Genomic DNA, 23,256 nt, shown 5'->3' with positions numbered 1-23,256 from the left:
GTGAAACTGCAAATACCACATGTGAAACTTCAAATACCACATGTGAAACTGCAAATACCACATGTGAAACTGCAATTCACATAAGTGAAAACATGTTATTCTCCTCACATGTGAAAAGGTGGTGTTAACATGTGAACTCAAAATTTAATCAGTGGCGTGTATTCATGGATTGACAAAAAACGGACTTAAAACCACCCATAACAATAAAAAAGATGTATCTTTCGTCTCTCTGTGTTTCATAATATCTCACAGGAGAAAGCATCCTAGCGAGCGAAACAGTTCCCCTCTGTCTCTACGTGTAGACCAACTATCTGATGCTGTCTGGTCTAAATGAGTATGACATTGTTGCCGCCCGTAGCATTGAAGGCAAAGGGAACCCAGCGAGCATCTGGCCTCCTTTGACAATAAAAAAAGTATACAAAATTAGCCAATCAGCGTTGAGCTAAACTGAGCGAGGTCAACTGTGAATGGTCCTGGCGCACCAAAACAAGTGTCAAGGTGAAGCCATCTTGGATTTGGCGTCACTCCTATCAAATCCCATGGAGAGCAATACGTCATCGACAGAAACAACTTGAATTGTTGCATCTCGTTGTGTTTATGTCCTCCGGTGGCTAACTAGCCAGCTAGCTAAAATGCTCCCTTTCCTAAATTAGCCATGGATGGAGATAGGGAGTTGGACTTGTGATTTTACTTCATTCTCTGTACTGGCCAATAATTATAACAGTGATTCTGATCCAGCCATTAATTCATACATTGTTGTGCCCCTGGCCTGAGAGGATGTTAGTTCAATATGTAGCTAGATGTAGAAGGCTAATGTTAACTAGCTAACGTTGCCCATGAATGGAAGTTAGGCTAGCGAGCAGGCATTTTATCCAGGTAGCCTAGGACAACAAAAACTAAAAGCGTGTACTGTATGACAGAGTCATAGACCGTTTCATCAACATGAAAGAGAGGAGGATGGCATTTGTGTTTCTCTACAAGTAGGGTGAGTCAACATGTTTTTTCTACTCACACACACACACACACACACACACACACACACACACACACACACACACACACACACACACACACACACACACACACACACACACACACACACACACACACACACACACACACACAAACAGAAATCAGAACCATGGACAGCCACATCCTATTTAGCTTACGTTGATTGGACTAAATTGTTTTGGTATCATTTAGTTGTCACTGTATTAGACTAAGCAGAGGTGATTTGATGATGTTGAAATGTTGCTGGAATAGTGGAGGCAGCTCCTGTTTTCTTTGCGATAACTCTCTGTGGTTCTAAATCAATAGTTGTTTAGTGGTCCGAACTTGCTTGACCATGCTGTAGAACTGTCTGGTACTGTACATTACCTTGACCATGCTATAGAACTGTCTGTTACTGTACATTACCTTGACCATGCTGTAGAACTGTCTGTTACTGTACATTACCTTGACCGTGCTGTAGGTCATGTAACTGTCTGTTACTGTACATTACCTTGACCGTGCTGTAGGTCATGTAACTGTCTGTTACTGTACATTACCTTGACCATGCTGTAGAACTGTCTGTTACTGTACATTACCTTGACCGTGCTGTAGAACTGTCTGTTACTGTACATTACCTTGACCAAGCTGTAGAACTGTCTGTTACTGTACATTACCTTGACCGTGCTGTAGAACTGTCTGTTACTCTACATTACCTTGACCGTGCTGTAGGTCATGTAACTGTCTGTTACTCTACATTACCTTGACCAAGCTGTAGGTCATGTAACTGTCTGGTACTGTACATTACCTTGACCAAGCTGTAGAACTGTCTGTTACTCTACATTACCTTGACCGTGCTGTAGAACTGTCTGTTACTGTACATTACCTTGACCGTGCTGTAGGTCATGTAACTGTCTGTTACTCTACATTACCTTGACCAAGCTGTAGGTCATGTAACTGTCTGGTACTGTACATTACCTTGACCATGCTGTAGAACTGTCTGTTACTGTACATTACCTTGACCGTGCTATAGAACTGTCTGGTACTGTACATTACCTTAACCGTGCTGTAGGTCATGTAACTGTCTGGTACTGTACATGCAATATGCTTTTGTGGACTTCACTGGACAGAGGTTGCTAGCCGGGTTTTGTGATAAAACAAAGGTGTGGTTGAATATTATTCTGCCACTGTGTTTTCTTATTGTCTCAGCCTTTAGGCCTTTATATCAGGGTCACGAGGCGTATGAACTAACAGGTTATAGAGCAAACAAGACAATGATCACAACACGTAGGTTGTAATATGGTGGTAACATGGGGGGAGGGGGCTTGGCTTCCCCAGTGATTTCACCCAGCGCTGCTACTGAGTCATCAACGTACAGGAATTTGGGGAACGATTTTACTCTGAATTCACGTTAATTTGGCAACTCAACCAAATGTAAATCAAATGCTGTAGATATTGGTTCCTCATGGTTACCTGTCAGTATTATGGGATGTAGGGATGTAGACATTGGTTCCTAATGGTTACCTGTCAGTATTATGGGATGTAGGGATGTAGACATTGGTTCCTAATGGTTACCTGTCAGTATTATGGGATGTAGACATTGGTTCCTAATGGTTACCTGTCAGTATTATGGGATGTAGACATTGGTTCCTAATGGTTACCTGTCAGTATTATGGGATGTAGACATTGGTTCCTAATGGTTACCTGTCAGTATTATGGGATGCAGACATTGGTTCCTAATGGTTACCTGTCAGTATTATGGGATGTAGGGATGTAGACATTGGTTCCTAATGGTTACCTGTCAGTATTATGGGATGTAGGGATGTAGACATTGTTTCCTAATGGTTACCTGTCAGTATTATGGGATGTAGACATTGGTTCCTAATGGTTACCTGTCAGTATTACAGGATGTAGACATTGGTTCCTAGTGGTTACCTGTCAGTATTATGGGATGTAGGGATGTAAACATCGGTTCCTAATGGTTACCTGTCAGTATTATGGGATGTAGGGATGTAGACATTGGTTCCTAATGGTTACCTGTCAGTATTATGGGATGTAGACATTGGTTCCTAATGGTTACCTGTCAGTATTACAGGATGTAGACATTGGTTCCTAGTGGTTACCTGTCAGTATTATGGGATGTAGGGATGTAAACATCGGTTCCTAATGGTTACTAGTCAGTATTACAGTATGTAGACATTGGTTCCTAATGGTTACCTGTCAGTATTATGGGATGTAGACATTGGTTCCTAATGGTTACCTGTCAGTATTATGGGATGTGAATGGAAAATAACACAGTCAGACCCCTCTATGCTGTTGCACCACATCACTATAGAGATTTAATTACATACATTGAGTGAACAATATTTTTATAGTTGTTTTCTATGCGTTTGCTACATTAATAAACATATAAGAAATAATCAGATGAATTATTTACAATAATCACAGAGGTTTTACAGTAACACCGAAGACACTGATTGATATGATTCAGACGTGAGTGATTAGGTAGTCAGTGTACAGTAATAGTTCCATTACAAAATGGATAGAAATAAATCATTGGGTTTAGAGTTAAAGTTAGAGGTATAAACCAGCGTCTTAGAGAAACTGGTGTAACGTATTGTACACTAGTATGTCAGTCACTGCATCCTCACCATAGTGAGGGTCTCTGTCTTCTTGCATAAACAAGCCACGGGCCTCATGCTGTTATGTTATATGGATGGATACCTTCTAGAGTACAATGTGGTTTTAAATATCTCCATGACAACAGAACAGGAGGGATCATGGTAATTGTAGTATCTCTAGTGAGACATGTCTGAGACTGAGAATCAGAGTGAGAAAGGAGAAATGTTACAGAATCAAGTCCCAGTATTTTAAGTCCAAATCTCAATCTAAAATCCAATAACAAGACATTGTAAAGGGGTCCTACTGTACATTTAAAGTGTTTTTGTCTGAACGGAATAATCTACAGGATTTTTTAAAACCACATTTCATTTCATTATGAATGCATAATAATAGCAGCCTGGTCTCAGATCTGTTTGTTCGGTCTTGCTGACTCCTATGGTCATTGGTGTACTAGTAATGGACTCTGGGAAATGTAGTTCCTCCCTGGTTGTGTATCTGGATGTAGAGGAAGGGTTAATAATGGCCAATAGAAATAGAATTACTAGATCGTCATCAGCCCCTCAGCCCACAGCAGTGTGACTGGTACAATCATGGGGACACTCAATATGGCCGTCATTGGTATTATGATGCGTAACTTTCATGGTAATTCTAGCTGTAAGGTTCTGGCACACGAGGTGGTAAACACATGGTTCACTGTGGCAGAGCCTTCAGGATGGCATTGACCTCTTCTGCCACGGCAGTCAGGGAAAACTCAAACTGGTCCTGGGTGACAGAAAGGGAGGGAGACTGTCAGAGATACACACACACAGACAGATAGATAGATCGATCATGCTGGTGCCATGAGATATGCAGTTGAGAAGGCCATACCTTGGTGCGGACTAAGTTCGGTCTCTGATCCCGAATGTGTTCCAATGTCGCAGCAATATCAATCTCCTTCACACCTGGAAACACACAGGAATCTCTGACTCACAATACCATCTAGGTGTCTATCTTGTGATATAAAACTACAAGGCCAAACTATCAAAGATGTCTGACAAGATCAAGATGTCTGACTCACCCTTAGCCATGCGATTGAGGACCATGTCAATAAGGATGTAGGTTCCAGTTCTGCCCGTGCCGTCACTGTACGGGGACAGGGAATACCTCATCAGATCACACGGCACGTCATAAAGACCGCAGAAATGGAATCTATAGAAATGGTGTCCCTATTCAATGCTGGCATAATGGGTGGACCGGCAGCCATTGCGAGTGTACCCAATATAATCACCAACATTCGATTTAATCTAATTGTAACATTCTGTCATAAAGCGCACATTTTAAACTTTAAAAAAATAACATGTTTTCCAATATCAAAGAGGTTAAAGAAAAAATATACTATTGTAAGTGCCTATTAAGTGTAAAATAAAGTAACAGTTGACTGTAATTTCATATGAAATCAGCCAAAAATCCCCTCGTGACAGAGGGAATGGAAGCTTGTGTCTAATTGGGAATGGCAATTGAATGACAGCTTCACAAAAAAAATGTGAAATTGCTAAAACGTTTCTAGCCTGTCTCTATGGTTAGTAGGGTTGACGTGCTATGCTCGACCCGCTCTGTGTTTCCACCACAAAGGACAAGAGGCTAAAGGCTAAAAAAAAAAGAGTACAACCAGCTCGCCTGCTTTTACACTATGATTTGACTATTAGATGTTTCAATGTTTCTTTTGAAAATGTGTTTTAATAAGAAATAGTTTCACCATATTGAAATGAAATGTTCAGTTCACATAACAGGGTTGATCTTAAAATGATGGGACAGAGGTAAATGAATCACCAATCACATGAAATAAATCATAATAATCTTCATAAATTACTTCAAAATAACTAGTGCTTTACAATGATGACAACTTTGAGAAATGTTTGGGGGTTTAAGTGGGTTAAAATCATCTTAGAAGTCACAGAGGGTGCACGGAGGGACATGTCAAAAATGATGCATTTTTTGCACTTTAGCAAGTCTTTGTTCATATTTAAAATCAGATGTATTGAATTGTCCTTGTGGTCTATATTAAAGGGCTCTTATGCTTTTTTTAACCTGTTTGTGTTGTACAGTCTCAACTTCTATGGCCCTTTGTCGATGAAAACACTGAGCTAGGTTTACCTGCAGTGAACGATGATGGGGCAGGATCGACCTCTGTAGCACTTATTCACCTTCCTGTTGGAGGGAGACAGAGGAGAGGAAGGGAGAGTGAGGGAGGGGGTGGGAGAGAGGGAGGGGTGGGTGGGAGGGAGGGAGACAGAGGAGAGGAAGGGAGGAAGGGAGAGAGAGAGTGAGGGAGGGGGTGGGAGAGGTGGGAGAGAGGGAGAGGCATGGAGGGAGGGGTGGGTGGGAGGGAGGGAGGAAGGGAGAGAGTATATCATAAAATATAATTTTAGCTGACAAGTTTAAATTGGGTACTGCATACAAGTCCTGTGTTACATTTCTACTGTACTGATCTTAAACCATACACAGAAAAATGACATGCCTAACTCTGCCTGCCTAAAGGATAACAATTAAAGTTAGTTAAAACACATTAGTCTTTGAGGTTGAGGTTAAAGAAACTCTTCAGTGGAAAGGACAGACAGTGAGGGAGGAGTAGAGGAAGGAAGGAAGGATGGAAAAAAGGAAGGAAGGAAGGAAGGAAGGAAGGAAGGAAGGAAGGAAGGAAGGAAGGAAGGAAGGAAGGAAGGAAGGAAGGAAGGAAGGAAGGAAAAAAGGAAGGAAGATTAGAAGGAAGGATGGAAAAAAGAAAGGAAGGTTAGAAGGAAGGAAGGAAGGATGGAAAAAAGGAAGGAAGATTAGAAGGAAGGATGGAAAAAAGGAAGGAAGATTAGAAGGAAGGATGGAAAAAAGAAAGGAAGGTTAGAAGGAAGGAAGAAAGAAAGAAAGAAAGAAAGAAAGAAAGAAAGAAAGAAAGGGGGAGGAGACTGATGGACTATCCGGCCAGCGTCGACTCCTGCTGCAGTCACACCTGCCAATAATCATTTTTGTGACTATGCAACTGGACCCAGACTACTAGCTGCAAATCACAAAAATGACACTGGGAGATGTGGAAACCCCAAGGACCTATAGCTGACCATCGTCACTGAGAGAGAGGGAGGGAGGGATATAGAGGGATGGATGGAACGAGAGATGGCTAGAGGAAGAGAGGGACAATCAGGGAGGGACAACTAAAAATGAAGGCAAATATACAGTACACAGGTTTCATTAATCCTGTCAGGGTCAAGGAGGCTAAGCCATACAGGACCCTATGGGGCATCACTGGCTAGTGAAAAGGACGTCACGCTATTTGCTTAGCGAGTACCGCTTCCTTCTGATTCGGCTCATACCCGAGGCTCTAACCGAGGACCTCTGTCTCGCAAACAGACATGACCGCCATCGCGAAGCTTCTTATCCTATTCGGCAGTGCAAGAGGAGACACCTGAGGCTGAGGAGTGAGTTTCACAGACCCCCATCTGCTACTAGGTTACAGCTACAGTATCATACACAGCAGAACCAGGAAGACAAGGCCACATAGACTGGATATTGTGCAGTGAAATATATTGTTTTACAGCGAGTGAAATACACTGCTCAAAAAAATAAAGGGAACACTTAAACAACACAATGTAACTCCAAGTCAATCACACTTCTGTGAAATCAAACTGTCCACTTAGGAAGCAACACTGATTGACAATAAATTTCACATGCTGTTGTGCAAATGGAATAGACAAAAGGTGGAAATTATAGGCAATTAGCAAGACACCCCCAAAAAAGGAGTGATTCTGCAGGTGGTGACCACAGACCACTTCTCAGTTCCTATGCTTCCTGGCTGATGTTTTGGTCACTTTTGAATGCTGGCGGTGCTCTCACTCTAGTGGTAGCATGAGACGGAGTCTACAACCCACACAAGTGGCTCAGGTAGTGCAGTTCATCCAGGATGGCACATCAATGCGAGCTGTGGCAAAAAGGTTTGCTGTGTCTGTCAGCGTAGTGTCCAGAGCATGGAGGCGCTACCAGGAGACAGGCCAGTACATCAGGAGACGTGGAGGAGGCCGTAGGAGGGCAACAACCCAGCAGCAGGACCGCTACCTCCGCCTTTGTGCAAGGAGGTGCACTGCCAGCGCCCTGCAAAATGACCTCCAGCAGGCCACAAATGTGCATGTGTCTGCTCAAACGGTCAGAAACAGACTCCATGAGGGTGGTATGAGGGCCCGACGTCCACAGGTGGGGGTTGTGCTTACAGCCCAACACCGTGCAGGACGTTTGGCATTTGCCAGAGAACACCAAGATTGGCAAATTCGCCACTGGCGCCCTGTGCTCTTCACAGATGAAAGCAGGTTCACACTGAGCACATGAGCACATGTGACAGACGTGACAGAGTCTGGAGACGCCGTGGAGAACGTTCTGCTGCCTGCAACATCCTCCAGCATGACCGGTTTGGCGTTGGGTCAGTCATGGTGTGGGGTGGCATTTCTTTGTGGGGCCGCACAGCCCTCCATGTGCTCGCCAGAGGTAGCCTGACTGCCAATAGGTACCGAGATGAGATCCTCAGACCCCTTGTGAGACCATATGCTGACACATGCACATTTGTGGCCTGCTGGAGGTCATTTTGCAGGGCTCTGGCAGTGCACCTCCTTGCACAAAGGCGGAGGTAGCGGTCCTGCTGCTGGGTTGTTGCCCTCCTACGGCCTCCTCCACGTCTCCTGATGTACTGGCCTGTCTCCTGGTAGCGCCTCCATGCTCTGGACACTACGCTGACAGACACAGCAAACCTTTTTGCCACAGCTCGCATTGATGTGCCATGCTGGATGAACTGCACTACCTGAGCCACTTGTGTGGGTTGTAGACTCCGTCTCATGCTACCACTAGAGTGAGAGCACCGCCAGCATTCAAAAGTGACCAAAACATCAGCCAGGAAGCATAGGAACTGAGAAGTGGTCTGTGGTCACCACCTGCAGAATCACTCCTTTTTTGGGGGTGTCTTGCTAATTGCCTATAATTTCCACCTTTTGTCTATTCCATTTGCACAACAGCATGTGAAATTTATTGTCAATCAGTGTTGCTTCCTAAGTGGACAGTTTGATTTCACAGAAGTGTGATTGACTTGGAGTTACATTGTGTTGTTTAAGTGTTCCCTTTATTTTTTTGAGCAGTGTATATTGTCACATAAACCGGATAGGCGCAGTGAAATATATTGTTTTACAGGGTCAGGCATAGTAGTACGGCGCACCTGGAGCAAATTAGGGTTAAGTGTCTTGCTCAAGGACACATTGACAGAATGTTTCACCTTGATGGCTTGGATATTCAAACCAGCAACCTTTCAGTTACTGGCACCAAAGCTCTAACCTCTAGGTTATTTGCCGTACCTGCGGAAGTCCAGCAGAGGGCGTGTGGAGTTAGGGATTCCGTTGGCGGGCCAGCTGAGCAGGTGGAACTGTGTCAAGGTACGAGTCTCCTGGGTCTGAACGTTCTTCAGGTAGAAACTACGAACCAGGAAGTCTTTACACCAGATGTGTTCAGAGACCAAATTCACCTGGTAGGGAACATCCATAGAGATGTATAATATAAATTCACCTGGTAGAGAACTTTTGCTCTGGATCTGGGGACTGTGAAAAGACCCCTGGTGGCATGTCTGGTGGGGTAAGTGTGTGTGGCAGTGCTGTGTGTAAGTTGACTATGCAAACAATTTGGAATTTCCAACATTAATATTTATTATAAAAAGAAGAAGTGATGCAGTGTCTCTCCTCAACTCTTAGCCAAGAGAGACTGGCAGCATAGTATTAATATCAGCCCTCTGATTACACTGAAGAGCAAGACGTGCCGCTCTGTTCTGGGCCAGCTGCAGCTTAACTAGGTCTTTCCTTGCAGCACTGGACCACACGACTGGACAATAATCAAAATATGTCAAAACTAGAACCTGCAGGACTTACTTTTTGGAGTGTGGTGTCAAAAAAGCAGAGCATCTCTTTATTATGGACAGACCTCTCCCCATCTTTACAACCATTCAATATTTATGTTTTGACCATGACAGTTTACAATCTAAGGTATCACCAAGTAATTTAGTCTCCTCAACTTGTTCAACAGCCACACCATTCATTACCAGATTCAGCTGAGGTCTAGAACTTAGGGAACGATTTGTACCAAATACAATGCTCTTAGTTTTAGAGATGTTCAGGACCAGTTTATTACTGGCCACCCATTCCAAAACAGACTGCAACTCTTTGTTAAGGGTTTCAGTGACTTCATTGGCTGTGGTTGCTGATGCGTATATGGTTGAATCATCAGCATACATGGACACACATGCTTTGTTTAATGTCAGTGGCAGGTCATTAGTAAAAAATAGAAAAGAGTAGAGGGCCTAGAGAGCTGCCTTGTGGTACACCACACTTTACATGTTTAACATTAGAGAAGCTTTCATTAAAGAAAACCCTTTGAGTTCTATTAGATAGATGGCTCTGAATCCACGATATGGCAGAGGTTGAAAAGCCACAACACGTAAGTGTTCTCAACAACAGGTCGGGGTCAATAATATCAAAGGCTGCACTGCAATCTAACAGTACAGCTCCTACACTCTTCTTATTATCAATTTCTTTCAACCAATCATCAGTCATTTGTGTCCAGTGCAGTACATGTTGAGTGCCCCTTCTCTATAAGCATGATGAAAGTCTGTTGTTAATTTGTTTACAGAGAAATAGCATTGTATTTGGTCAAACACAAAGAAAACTAAGAAGAAGAACAATAATAAAAAGACTCTAGCTAAAATAAGATAAAAAAAATAATAAAAAAAGCTAGCTAAAATTGTCCCTTTCCTAAATTAGCCGTGGATGGGAGATAGGGATGTGGACTTGTGGTTTTACGTCATTCTCTGTACTGGCAAATAATTATAACGGTGATTCTGATCCAACCATTATTTCATACATTGTTGTGCCCCTGGCCTGAGAGGATGTTAGTTCAATATGTAGCTAGATGTAGAAGGCTAATGTTAACTAGCTAATGTTGCCCATGAATGGAAGTTAGGCTAGCGAGCAAGCATTTTATCCAGGTAGCCTAGGACAACAAAAACTAAAAGCGTGTACTGTATGACAGAGTCATAGACCATTTAGTCAACATGAAAGAGAGGAGGATGGCATTGGTGTTTCTCTACAAGTAGGGTGAGACAACATGTTTTCTACACACACACACACACACACACACACACACACACACACACACACACACACACACACACACACACACACACACACACACACACACACACACACACACACACACACACACACACACACACACACACACACACACTAGCTGTGTCTATCCAGAGTCAAACCCCTCACCTCGTAGATGTGGTAGAGGGAGGATCCCTCATCAGGCCAGTAGCGAACACACTGAATCTCTCCATCCTCAACCAGGGCTGTCATCATCACTATCACTGTGCAGCCATTCTCCCAGACCGTCTGTAGAACAACAAAAATGTTACAACACAGCAGTTACAACAGCAGTGTACTATACTGGCATACTGTGAGATATCTGTGTCAAATGGACTGCTACACAACAAATACACAGTATTGGTCACCTTTGACTATCACAGTCTTTAGCGTTAGCAATAATGTTTCCTCAGAGTACTGTGTGCCACTGAACTGCCAGAAGTCAGCGATGGTGTGTGCCACTGACCTGCCAGAAGTCAACGATGGTGTGTGCCACTGACCTGCCAGAAGTCAACGATGGTGTGTGCCACTGACCTGCCAGAAGTCAGCGATGGTGTGTGCTACTGACCTGCCAGAAGTCAACGATGGTGTGTGCCACTGACCTGCCAGAAGTCAACGATGGTGTGTGCCACTGACCTGCCAGAAGTCAACGATGGTGTGTGCCACTGACCTGCCAGAAGTCAACGATGGTGTGTGTCACTTACCTGCCAGAAGTCAGCGATGGTGTGTGCCAGTGGTCCCTGGGTAGCGATGTAAGCAGGCAGTCGAGGGTCGTGGTCAATCTGGGGTTTACAGAGAGAGAATAATAATGTCATTTGTGACGTGTGACATTAACATTTAATCTGTGTCAACTACGGGACAAAGTCTACACCATCACCATCCCAAGAGTAGCAGTCAGAGATCTTACTATGATGCTGGCGTTAATGTAGTCTTCCTTGGTGGATTTGCTCTCTGCCTTCAATTTCACACGGGAATGATTATCTGGAACAGAACAGATAGTAACTGACCAAGATGTTCAGGAGGAACAGATAGTAACTGACCAAGATGTTCAGGAGGAACAGAACAGATAGTAACTGACCAAGATGTTCAGGAGGAACAGAACAGAACAGATAGTGACTGACCAAGATGTTCAGGAGGAACAGAACAGAACAGATAGTGACTGACCAAGATGTTCAGGAGGAACAGAACAGAACAGATAGTGACTGACCAAGATGTTCAGGAGGAACAGATAGTAACTGACCAAGATGTTCAGGAGGAACAGATAGTAACTGACCAAGCTGTTCAGGAGGAACAGAACAGAACAGATAGTGACTGACCAAGATGTTCAGGAGGAACAGAACAGATAGTAACTGACCAAGATGTTCAGGAGGAACAGAACAGAACAGATAGTGACTGACCAAGATGTTCAGGAGGAACAGATAGTAACTGACCAAGCTGTTCAGGAGGAACAGAACAGAACAGATAGTGACTGACCAAGCTGTTCAGGAGGAAAAGAACAGATAGTAACTGACCAAGCTGTTCAGGAGGAACAGAACAGATAGTAACTGACCAAGCTGTTCAGGAGGAACAGAACAGAACAGATAGTGACTGACCAAGCTGTTCAGGAGGAAAAGAACAGATAGTAACTGACCAAGCTGTTCAGGAGGAACAGAACAGATAGTGACTGACCAAGCTGTTCAGGAGGATCAGAACAGACAGTAACTGACCAAGCTGTTCAGGAGGATCAGAACAGATAGTGACTGACCAAGCTGTTCAGGAGGATCAGAACAGATAGTAACTGACCAAGCTGTTCAGGAGGATCAGAACAGAGAGTAACTAACCAAGCTGTTCAGGAGGAACAGAACAGAGAGTAACTAACCAAGATGTTCAGGAGGAACAGAACAGAGAGTAACTAACCAAGCTGTTCAGGAGGAACAGAACAGAGAGTAACTAACCAAGATGTTCAGGAGGAACAGAACAGAGAGTAACTAACCAAGCTGTTCAGGAGGAACAGAACAGAGAGTAACTGACCAAGCTGTTCAGGAGGAACAGAACAGATAGTAACTGACCAAGCTGTTCAGGAGGATCAGAACAGATAGTAACTGACCAAGCTGTTCAGGAGGAACAGAACAGGTAGTAACTGACCAAGCTGTTCAGGAAATACAGAACAGATAGTGACTGACCAAGCTGTTCAGGAGGAACAGAACAGATAGTAACTGACCAAGCTGTTCAGGAAATACAAAACAGATAGTGACTGACCAAGCTGTTCAGGAGGATCAGAACAGATAGTAACTGACCAAGCTGTTCAGGAGGATCAGAACAGATAGTGACTGACCAAGCTGTTCAGGAGGAACAGATCAGAACAGATAGTAACTGACCAAGCTGTTCAGGAGGAACAGAACAGATAGTAACTGACCAAGCTGTTCAGGAGGTACAGAACAGATAGTAACTGACCAAGCTGTTCAGGAGGAACAGAACAGACAGTAACTGACCAAGCTGTTCAGGAGGAACAGAACAGATAGTAACAGAACAGATAGTAACTGACCAAGCTGTTCAGGAGGATCAGAACAGATAGTAACTGACCAAGCTGTTCAGGAGGAACAGAACAGGTAGTAACTGACCAAGCTGTTCAGGAAATACAGAACAGATAGTGACTGACCAAGCTGTTCAGGAGGATCAGAACAGATAGTAACTGACCAAGCTGTTCAGGAGGAACAGAACAGATAGTAACTGACCAAGCTGTACAGGAGATACAGAACAGAACAGATAGTAACTGACCAAGCTGTACAGGACGTACAGAACAGATAGTAATTGACCAAGCTGTACAGGAGGAACAGAACAGAACAGATAGTAACTGACCAAGCTGTTCAGGAGGATCAGAACAGATAGTGACTGACCAAGCTGTTCAGGAGGAACAGATCAGAACAGATAGTAACTGACCAAGCTGTTCAGGAGGAACAGAACAGATAGTAACTGACGAAGCTGTACAGGAGGAACAGAACAGATAGTAACTGACCAAGCTGTACAGGAGGAACAGAACAGATAGTAACTGACCAAGCTGTACAGGAGATACAGAACAGATAGTAACTGACCAAGCTGTACAGGAGGAACATAACAGATAGTGACTTACCAAGCTGTACAGGAGATACAGAACAGAACAGATAGTAACTGACCAAGCTGTACAGGAGGAACAGAACAGATAGTAACTGACCAAGCTGTACAGGAGATACAGAACAGAACAGATAGTAACTGACCAAGCTGTACAGGACGTACAGAACAGATAGTAACTGACCAAGCTGTTCAGGAGGATCAGAACAGATAGTAACTGACCAAGCTGTACAGGAGATACAGAACAGAACAGATAGTAACTGACCAAGCTGTTCAGGAGGAACAGAACAGATAGTAACTCACCAAGCTGTTTAGGAGGAACAGAACAGATAGTAACTGACCAAGCTGTTCAGGAGGAACAGAACAGAGAGTAACTAACCAAGCTGTTCAGGAGGAACAGAACAGAGAGTAACTAACCAAGCTGTTCAGGAGGAACAGAACAGAGAGTAACTAACCAAGCTGTTCAGGAGGATCAGAACAGATAGTAACTGACCAAGCTGTTCAGGAGGAACAGAACAGGTAGTAACTGACCAAGCTGTTCAGGAAATACAGAACAGATAGTGACTGACCAAGCTGTTCAGGAGGTACAGAACAGATAGTAACTGACCAAGCTGTTCAGGAGGATCAGAACAGATAGTGACTGACCAAGCTGTTCAGGAGGAACAGATCAGAACAGATAGTAACTGACCAAGCTGTTCAGGAGGAACAGAACAGATAGTAACTGACCAAGCTGTACAGGACGTACAGAACAGATAGTAACTGACCAAGCTGTTCAGGAGGAACAGAACAGATAGTAACTGACCAAGCTGTACAGGAGATACAGAACAGAGCAGATAGTAACTGACCAAGCTGTACAGGACGTACAGAACAGATAGTAACTGACCAAGCTGTTCAGGAGGATCAGAACAGATAGTAACTGACCAAGCTGTACAGGAGATACAGAACAGAACAGATAGTAACTGACCAAGCTGTACAGGAGATACAGAACAGAACAGAGAGTAACTAACCAAGCTGTTCAGGAGGAACAGAACAGAGAGTAACTAACCAAGATGTTCAGGAGGAACAGAACAGAGAGTAACTAACCAAGCTGTTCAGGAGGAACAGAACAGAGAGTAACTAACCAAGATGTTCAGGAGGAACAGAACAGAGAGTAACTAACCAAGCTGTTCAGGAGGAACAGAACAGAGAGTAACTAACCAAGCTGTTCAGGAGGAACAGAACAGATAGTAACTGACCAAGCTGTTCAGGAGGAACAGAACAGGTAGTAACTGACCAAGCTGTTCAGGAAATACAGAACAGATAGTGACTGACCAAGCTGTTCAGGAGGTACAGAACAGATAGTAACTGACCAAGCTGTTCAGGAGGATCAGAACAGATAGTGACTGACCAAGCTGTTCAGGAGGAACAGATCAGAACAGATAGTAACTGACCAAGCTGTTCAGGAGGAACAGAACAGATAGTAACTGACCAAGCTGTACAGGAGATACAGAACAGAACAGATAGTAACTGACCAAGCTGTACAGGACGTACAGAACAGATAGTAACTGACCAAGCTGTTCAGGAGGATCAGAACAGATAGTAACTGACCAAGCTGTACAGGAGATACAGAACAGAACAGATAGTAACTGACCAAGCTGTTCAGGAGGAACAGAACAGATAGTAACTGACCAAGCTGTACAGGAGATACAGAACAGAACAGATAGTAACTGACCAAGCTGTACAGGAGGTACAGAAATTAGATTTCAATCCAACACAGTTTAATTAACAGCCTGTGAACAGTGATAGACTTTTAAAGGCATTTTCCCTGACATTCAGCTCTGAGATCACGTTTGCTGTAAACGCTACGGATGCCAGCTCAAGCAGCAATCCACTTTAAGTCAAACACAGTGCACAGGTTGTTCGTCTGAGATCGTTTGAATCCCAGCCCAAAACTGGAGGATAAACCCGAGGAGAGATATATAAGACTCACAGGGCAGTGAGTCAGGGCAGCGGTTCTTCTCCAGGTGGGATTCACTCTGCGCTACAGTGACAGCACTTGGTTCAGCCTGGTAGGAACATAGATCCTCCCACTCCTTCAGCAGACGGTCTTTATTCTCCAGATGATCCTCCATATAGGCCTGGGGGAGGGGACAGAGAGGAACACTAACGTTAAGAGAAGAGTTCAGAATCTCCTCCCCGTTCTCATGGGATATTCTACTAGCTGTAACAGTGTGTTTTGATGATATCTCCAGACCGTTATCATTATTAAACACCGAGGGTCCGTTTCCTGGACACAGATTAAGCCTGGTCCTGGACACAGATTAAACCTGGTCCTGGACACAGATTAAACCTGGTCCTGGACACAGATTAAGCCTGGTCCTGGACACATAAACCTGGTCCTGGACACAGATTAAGCCTGGTCCTGGACACAGATTAAACCTGGTCCTGGACACAGATTAAACCTGGTCCTGGACACAGATTAAGCCTGGTCCTGGACACAGATTAAGCCTGGTCCTGAGCACAGATTAAGCCTGGTCCTGGACACAGAGTAAACCTGGTCCTGGACACAGATTAAACCTGGTCCTGGACACAGATTAAACCTGATCCTGGACACAGATTAAACCTGGTCATAGACACAGATTAAGCCCGTTTCCTGGACACAGACTAAACCTGGTCCTGAACTAAAAAGCATGCTCAATCTCCTCAAAAGTGGAGGACCAGGCGTTATCTGTGTCCGGGGAAACCAGCCCTATATCTTTCACATTACTGTAGTAAGGTAATAGGTGTATCACTGTTTTTTATGTGAATGTCACATTTTGAGTTGATGACCCCATACCCTCTGATACTGACCAGTAGTAAATATAATGACTCCATACCCTCTGATACTGACCAGTAGTAAATATAATGACCCCATACCCTCTGATACTGACCAGTAGTAAATATAATGACCCCATACCCTCTGATACTGACCAGTAGTAAATATAATGATTCCATACCCTCTGATACTGACCAGTAGTAAATATAATGACCCCATACCCTCTGATACTGACCAGTAGTAAATATAATGACCCCATACCCTCTGATACTGACCAGTAGTAAATATAATGACCCCATACCCTCTGATACTGACCAGTAGTAAATATAATGACCCCATACCCTCTGATACTGACCAGTAGTAAATATAATGACCCCATACCCTCTTATACTGACCAGTAGTAAATATAATGACCCCATACCCTCTGATACTGACCAGTAGTAAATATAATGACCCCATACCCTCTGATACTGACCAGTAGTAAATATAATGACCCCATACCCTCTGATACTGACCAGTAGTAAATATAATGACCCCATACCCTCTGATACTGACCAGTAGTAAATATAATGACCCCATACCCCCTGATACTGACCAGTAGTAAATATAATGACCCCATACCCTCTGATACTGACCAGTAGTAAATATAATGACCCCATACCCTCTGATACTGACCAGTAGTAAATATAATGACCCCATACCCTGATACTGACCAGTAGTAAATATAATGACCCCATACCCTCTGATACTGACCAGTAGTAAATATAATGACCCCATACCCTCTGATACTGACCAGTAGTAAATATAATGACCCCATACCCTCTGATACTGACCAGTAGTAAATATAATGACCCCATACCCTCTGATACTGACCAGTAGTAAATATAATGACCCCATACCCTCTGATACTGACCAGTAGTAAATATAATGACCCCATACCCTCTGATACTGACCAGTAGTAAATATAATGACCCCATACCCTCTGATACTGACCAGTAGTAAATATAATGACCCCATACCCCCTGATACTGACCAGTAGTAAATATAATGACCCCATACCCTCTGATACTGACCAGTAGTAAATATAATGACCCCATACCCTCTGATACTGACCAGTAGTAAATATAATGACCCCATACCCTCTGATACTGACCAGTAGTAAATATAATGACCCCATACCCTCTGATACTGACCAGTAGTAAATATAATGACCCCATACCCTCTGATACTGACCAGTAGTAAATATAATGACCCCATACCCTGATACTGACCAGTAGTAAATATAATGACCCCATACCCTCTGATACTGACCAGTAGTAAATATAATGACCCCATACCCTCTGATACTGACCAGTAGTAAATATAATGACTCCATACCCTCTGATGCTGACCAGTAGTAAATATAATGACCCCATACCCTGATACTGACCAGTAGTAAATATAATGACCCCATACCCTCTGATACTGACCAGTAGTAAATATAATGACCCCATACCCGCTGATACTGACCAGTAGTAAATATAATGACCCCATACCCTCTGATACTGACCAGTAGTAAATATAATGACCCCATACCCTCTGATACTGACCAGTAGTAAATATAATGACCCCATACCCGCTGATACTGACCAGTAGTAAATATAATGACCCCATACCCTCTGATACTGACCAGTAGTAAATATAATGACCCCATACCCTCTGATACTGACCAGTAGTAAATATAATGACCCCATACCCTCTGATACTGACCAGTAGTAAATATAATGACCCCATACCCTCTGACACTGACCAGTAGTAAATATAATGACCCCATACCCTCTGATACTGACCAGTAGTAAATATAATGACCCCATACCCTCTGATACTGACCAGTAGTAAATATAATGACCCCATACCCTCTGATACTGACCAGTAGTAAATATAATGACCCCATACCCTGATACTGACCAACAGTAAATATAATGACCCTATACTGACCAGTAGTAAATATAATGACTCCATACCCTCTGATACTGACCAGTAGTAAATATAATGACCCCATACCCTGATACTGACCAGTAGTAAATATAATGACCCCATACCCTCTGATACTGACCAGTAGTAAATATAATGACCCCATACCCTGATACTGACCAGTAGTAAATATAATGACCCCATACCCTCTGATACTGACCAGTAGTAAATATAATGACCCCATACCCTGATACTAACCAGTAGTACATATAATGACCCCATACCCTCTGATACTGACCAGTAGTAAATATAATGACCCCATACCCTGATACTGACCAGTAGTAAATATAATGACCCCATACCCTCTGATACTGACCAGTAGTAAATATAATGACCCCATACCCTCTGATACTGACCAGTAGTAAATATAATGACCCCATACCCTCTGATACTGACCAGTAGTAAATATAATGACCCCATACCCTCTGATACTGACCAGTAGTACATATAATGACCCCATACCCTCTGATACTGACCAGTAGTAAATATAATGACCCCATACCCTCTGATACTGACCAGTAGTAAATATAATGACCCCATACCCTCTGATACTGACCAGTAGTAAATATAATGACCCCATACCCTCTGATACTGACCAGTAGTAAATATAATGACCCCATACCCTCTGATACTGACCAGTAGTAAATATAATGACCCATACCCTCTGATACTGACCAGTAGTAAATATAATGACCCCATACCCCCTGATACTGACCAGTAGTAAATATAATGACCCCATACCCTCTGATACTGACCAGTAGTAAATATAATGACCCCATACCCTCTGATACTGACCAGTAGTAAATATAATGACCCCATACCCTCTGATACTGACCAGTAGTAAATAGAATGACCCCATACCCTCTGATACTGACCAGTAGTAAATATAATGACCCCATACCCTCTGATACTGACCAGTAGTAAATATAATGACCCCATACCCTGATACTGACCAGTAGTAAATATAATGACCCCATACCCTCTGATACTGACCAGTAGTAAATATAATGACCCCATACCCTCTGATACTGACCAGTAGTAAATATAATGACTCCATACCCTCTGATGCTGACCTGTAGTAAATATAATGACCCCATACCCTGATACTGACCAGTAGTAAATATAATGACCCCATACCCTCTGATACTGACCAGTAGTAAATATAATGACCCCATACCCGCTGATACTGACCAGTAGTAAATATAATGACCCCATACCCTCTGATACTGACCAGTAGTAAATATAATGACCCCATACCCTCTGATACTGACCAGTAGTAAATATAATGACCCCATACCCGCTGATACTGACCAGTAGTAAATATAATGACCCCATACCCTCTGATACTGACCAGTAGTAAATATAATGACCCCATACCCTCTGATACCGACCAGTAGTAAATATAATGACCCCATACCCTCTGATACTGACCAGTAGTAAATATAATGACCCCATACCCGCTGATACTGACCAGTAGTAAATATAATGACCCCATACCCTCTGATACTGACCAGTAGTAAATATAATGACCCCATACCCTCTGATACTGACCAGTAGTAAATATAATGACCCCATACCCTCTGATACTGACCAGTAGTAAATATAATGACCCCATACCCTCTGATACTGACCAGTAGTAAATATAATGACCCCATACCCTCTGATACTGACCAGTAGTAAATATAATGACCCCATACCCTGATACTGACCAGTAGTAAATATAATGACCCCATACCCTCTGATACTGACCAGTAGTAAATATAATGACCCCATACCCTCTGATACTGACCAGTAGTAAATATAATGACCCCATACCCTGATACTGACCAGTAGTAAATATAATGACCCAATACCCTCTGATACTGACCAGTAGTACATATAATGACCCCATACCCTCTGATACTGACAAGTAGTAAATATAATGATCCCATACCCTGATACTGACCAGTAGTAAATATAATGACTCCATACCCTCTGATACTGACCAGTAGTAAATATAATGACCCCATACCCTCTGATACTGACCAGTAGTAAATATAATGACCCCATACCCTGATACTGACCAGTAGTAAATATAATGACCCCATACCCTGATACTGACCAGTAGTAAATATAATGACCCCATACCCTCTGATACTGACCAGTAGTAAATATAATGACTCCATACCCTCTGATACTGACCAGTAGTAAATATAATGACCCCATACCCTGATACTGACCAGTAGTAAATATAATGACCCCATACCCTGATACTGACCAGTAGTAAATATAATGACCCCATACCCTCTGATACTGACCAGTAGTAAATATAATGACCCCATACCCTCTGATACTGACCAGTAGTAAATATAATGACCCCATACCCTCTGACACTGACCAGTAGTAAATATAATGACCCCATACCCTCTGATACTGACCAGTAGTAAATATAATGACCCCATACCCTCTGATACTGACCAGTAGTAAATATAATGACCTCATACCCTCTGATACTGACCAGTAGTAAATATAATGACCCCATACCCTGATACTGACCAACAGTAAATATAATGACCCTATACTGACCAGTAGTAAATATAATGACCCCATACCCTCTGATACTGACCAGTAGTAAATATAATGACCCCATACCCTGATACTGACCAGTAGTAAATATAATGACCCCATACCCTCTGATACTGACCAGTAGTAAATATAATGACCCCATACCCTCTGATACTGACCAGTAGTAAATATAATGACCCCATACCCTCTGATACTGACCAGTAGTAAATATAATGACCCCATACCCCCTGATACTGACCATTAGTAAATATAATGACCCCATACCCTCTGATACTGACCAGTAGTAAATATAATGACTCCATACCCTCTGATACTGACCAGAAGTAAATATAATGACCCCATACCCTCTGATACTGACCAGTAGTACATATAATGACTCCATACCCTCTGATACTGACCAGTAGTAAATATAATGACCCCATACCCTCTGATACTGACCAGTAGTAAATATAATGACCCCATACCCTCTGATACTGACCAGTAGTAAATATAATGACCCCATACCCTCTGATACTGACCAGTAGTAAATATAATGACCCCATACCCTGATACTAACCAGTAGTAAATATAATGACCCCATACCCTGATACTGCCCAGTAGTAAATATAATGACCCCATACCCTGATACTAACCAGTAGTAAATATAATGACCCCATACCCTGATACTGCCCAGTAGTAAACATAATGAACCCATACCCTCTGATACTGACCAGTAGTAAATATAATGACCCCATACCCTGATACTGCCCAGTAGTAAATATAATGACCCCATACCCCCTGATACTGACCAGTAGTAAATATAATGACCCCATACCCTCTGATACTGACCAGTAGTAAATATAATGACTCCATACCCTCTGATACTGACCAGTAGTAAATATAATGACCCCATACCCTCTGATACTGACCAGTAGTACATATAATGACTCCATACCCGCTGATACTGACCAGTAGTAAATATAATGACCCCATACCCTCTGATACTGACCAGTAGTAAATATAATGACCCCATACCCTCTGATACTGACCAGTAGTAAATATAATGACCCCATACCCTCTGATACTGACCAGTAGTAAATATAATGACCCCATACCCTCTGATACTGACCAGTAGTAAATATAATGACCCCATACCCTCTGATACTGACCAGTAGTAAATATAATGACCCCATACCCTCTGATACTAACCAGTAGTAAATATAATGACCCCATACCCTCTGATACTGACCAGTAGTAAATATAATGACTCCATACCCTCTGATACTGACCAGTAGTAAATATAATGACCCCATACCCTGATACTGACCAGTAGTAAATATAATGACCCCATACCCTCTGATACTGACCAGTAGTAAATATAATGACCCCATACCCTCTGATACTAACCAGTAGTAAATATAATGACCCCATACCCTCTGATACTGACCAGTAGTAAATATAATGACTCCATACCCTCTGATACTGACCAGTAGTAAATATAATGACCCCATACCCTCTGATACTGACCAGTAGTAAATATAATGACCCCATACCCTCTGATACTGACCAGTAGTAAATATAATGACTCCATACCCTCTGATACTGACCAGTAGTAAATATAATGACCCCATACCCTCTGATACTGACCAGTAGTAAATATAATGACCCCATACCCTGATACTGACCAGTAGTAAATATAATGACCCCATACCCTGATACTGACCAGTAGTAAATATAATGACCCCATACCCCCTGATACTGACCAGTAGTAAATATAATGACCCCATACCCTCTGATACTGACCAGTAGTAAATATAATGACCCCATACCCTGATACTGACCAGTAGTAAATATAATGACCCCATACCCTCTGATACTGACCAGTAGTAAATATAATGACCCCATACCCTGATACTGACCAGTAGTAAATATAATGACCCCATACCCTCTGATACTGACCAGTAGTAAATATAATGACCCCATACCCTCTGATACTGACCAGTAGTAAATATA

The 23,256-nt window shown here is 42.8% G+C and overlaps 1 protein-coding gene across 1 annotated transcript in view; it reads right to left on the bottom strand.

The window, feature by feature from the left end:
* Positions 1-4,299: 4,299 nt before the first annotated feature.
* LOC120058157 (receptor-type tyrosine-protein phosphatase-like N) overlaps positions 4,300-23,256 on the bottom strand; it is a 69,025-nt gene continuing 50,068 nt past the window's right edge. The window contains exons 4-12 of the mRNA XM_039006625.1: positions 15,862-16,009; positions 11,713-11,786; positions 11,510-11,587; positions 10,935-11,054; positions 8,967-9,133; positions 5,743-5,796; positions 4,667-4,731; positions 4,477-4,550; positions 4,300-4,371 (exon numbers count right to left, since the gene is read on the bottom strand). Of these exons, the coding sequence (XP_038862553.1) occupies positions 4,300-4,371; positions 4,477-4,550; positions 4,667-4,731; positions 5,743-5,796; positions 8,967-9,133; positions 10,935-11,054; positions 11,510-11,587; positions 11,713-11,786; positions 15,862-16,009 (852 nt within the window). The remainder of the gene's footprint in view (positions 4,372-4,476; positions 4,551-4,666; positions 4,732-5,742; positions 5,797-8,966; positions 9,134-10,934; positions 11,055-11,509; positions 11,588-11,712; positions 11,787-15,861; positions 16,010-23,256) is intronic.

This window comes from Salvelinus namaycush, chromosome 13, assembly GCF_016432855.1.
Source record: "Salvelinus namaycush isolate Seneca chromosome 13, SaNama_1.0, whole genome shotgun sequence".
NCBI classification, from domain to species: Eukaryota; Metazoa; Chordata; class Actinopteri; order Salmoniformes; family Salmonidae; genus Salvelinus; species Salvelinus namaycush.
Note: the sequence above shows the minus strand (reverse complement) of the source record. Positions and strands in the feature narration are given on the sequence as shown.